The sequence below is a fragment of the Poecilia reticulata genome, unplaced genomic scaffold, assembly GCF_000633615.1.
Source record: "Poecilia reticulata strain Guanapo unplaced genomic scaffold, Guppy_female_1.0+MT scaffold_305, whole genome shotgun sequence".
Classification (NCBI taxonomy): domain Eukaryota; kingdom Metazoa; phylum Chordata; class Actinopteri; order Cyprinodontiformes; family Poeciliidae; genus Poecilia; species Poecilia reticulata.
The window spans coordinates 21,408-24,027 of NW_007615080.1; the positions used below are offsets into that span (position 1 = coordinate 21,408).

General features: G+C 38.7%; 1 protein-coding gene across 1 annotated transcript in view; it reads right to left on the bottom strand.

Moving 5' to 3' along the window:
* The window catches only part of LOC103460837 (T-box transcription factor TBX3-like), a 10,087-nt gene extending 7,467 nt beyond the window's left edge, over positions 1–2,620 (bottom strand). The window contains exons 1-2 of the mRNA XM_008403160.2: positions 2,093–2,620; positions 358–696 (exon numbers count right to left, since the gene is read on the bottom strand). Coding sequence (XP_008401382.1) covers positions 358–696; positions 2,093–2,481 — 728 coding nt within the window. The 5' untranslated portion in view covers positions 2,482–2,620. The remainder of the gene's footprint in view (positions 1–357; positions 697–2,092) is intronic.

Here is a 2,620-nt window from a genome sequence, read left to right on the forward strand (position 1 = left end):
CACACACACACACGCACGCACACATACACACACGCACACGCACACACGCACGCACACATACACACACGCACGCACAGACACAAACACACACATCGTCAGGAGAATCTGAGCACAGGAAGTCCAATGTAAATTGAGCATAATCTCAGTTTTGCGGAAATAAAAAGAGTGAGCGCATTCGATGAAAATAAGGACTTAAAAAGTGATTCCTTTCGAAGTCCGACATTTTCAGTGAAATTATATTAACTCAATACAAATTAATAAAATATTATAAACATAAAATATGACAAATCATGAAAATGTTAAGGCATAACAAAGTTAATATTAATTTTTTATGCATTCTACAACACGCTCATTTACAAAAAAAATAGTAATTTGATAAATAGTAAAAATTGACATACATTAGTTGAACTTACAAATCCATGCTTGTCGGAGATGTTGTTTGTCAGCTTGAGCTTGTAGAAGTTCACCACTTTCGACATCCACTGTTCACCCGTGGCGGGGCTGTCCGGGTGGATGTACATCCTCTTTGTACATCCACCCGGATGTACAAAGGGGTCAGCCTTCCCTGCCACCATCCAGCGGGAGTTGTGGAACTTGTACCTGCAGTCGTCAGCTGCGACGATGTCCATCAAGAGGATATACTTGGCCTTCCTTTCCAGACCAATGCACCTCACTTGGAACGGAGGAAACATCCGCCTGGAAATAAATAAAAGCGGTTAGAAATATATGTACAAAAACATATCTAATCACAGAAACTGGATTTCATTTTTGCATGTGACTTATTTGCATTTTGAAAATCTAATCCAAATCTATCAGCGTAAAAAAAGTCCTGTGCTGTCATAACTCTTAATGAATTCATCCCTTCTCAAAGCACAACATACACACAACAGAAATTTGAATACTGATGGAATGTTGCTTTGATTTTTTATTGTCTCTTAAGACCTACGCACGGAAACACACACACACACGCACACACACACACACACACACTCACACACACACACACACACACACACGCACACACACACACACACACGCAGACACACACACACGTAGAAACACAAAGGTTTTGCACGCTGTCACGCCACGATGACTAAGAAGATTCTGCAGTGCATCCAAGTTTGGCGCACAAAAAAACATTAGCATTTAAATTAAGAGTTGTGGAAGAATGAATACAGGTTTTCATAAATTAAGTTGGAAATGATAGTACAGAAATTCTAGAGGAGTCACGTGCATGTATGTATTTTTTTAAATAAATATTTGCTATTATGAATAAAGTTTTTAGTGAGCAAACTAAAAATATCCCACGTCATTCATAAATTAAGCTGCTGTTTTACTGGGGGTTTCGTGTCAGTGATTCTTGAGAATAGGGACAAAATGGGTTTTAATTCTCCCTTTTTTTCATTTCTCAACCTTAAGTATGCAAAAATGACAAATGATGTTTTGGAAATGTAAAGATGCCAAGGTGCAGGCTCCCAGTTGCAACATAAAAAAAAAAATAAAAAAAAATTACATTTTTAATCGACCTGATCTAGAACGTTGTCATCACCATCTGACAAAAATAAATATAAAATAATTTTTAATGACCCTATTAGTGATATTTTACTCATTTTACCGACAAATGTTTCTCAAGAAACAAAATAAATATTATTTAAAACAAAAGAAAACAACAAAAAGTACATCTGTCGGAGTTGACACAGAACTGTAGGTGGTGACAAACTAGTGAGTAAAATGAAAAACTTGGTACATGTGATGTAATGCAATTTATGTAAAATACATTAAAATAAATTAATTGCACATTTAAGTGAGATTTGACAACAATTTCACTRAAAGAGTCACAAAAACTCTGACGGAGTTGACGAAATGCCAAACTACCTCAATTTATATGATCTTATTCTGAAGGACCATTAAATTTTTACAGTAAACCAAAATTAAGCTTTTATTTCACAAAATTTCCTCAAAGTTTTGTAAATTGCCGGTTATGGTGTTGACACATCATGGTTGTGACATCTTTAAAATATCGCCAGAAACATGAGTTTTAATAATAATAATAGCAGTAACAATAATGATAATAATAAAAAGAAAATTGCACCTTCCGGATTTAGTGATCACCATCTCCGTGCCTTTTTTGTGGAAGAGTTCCCAGAGCTCCTTGGCTTCCAGGAGAACTTTGGGGTCGTCCTCCACCTGTTCCTCGGGCTCCAGAGTCTTCAGAGGCCTTAGGTGCGCGGCCGCGGCTTGGTGCCCCAGCGAGAAGTGCTGGCCCGTGTCGGCGGCTCCCATCAGCTGGTCCATAGTCGGCTTCCCCAGGGCGCCCGGTAGAGACAGGGAACCGCTGGGAGGGAGCGCCAGTGCCGAGAAGAAAGGCGGCTGGTGACCCAGCATCGCGCTAAAGGCAAATTCCGGACCCCGGTGAGGTATAAACGGATTATATGCCATACTTGATCCCTGTATGACTGGATCTCTCATCAGGAAGTTCATCCAAGTGCAAGCAGCAAATAGGGTTGGTACAAAAAGGCGATATTTCTTGAAATATCGTACTTTGAGTGAGAGGAGCAGCAAGATGAACCCAAATACATATATAAAATTTCTTAATTTAGATAGATAGATAGATAGATAG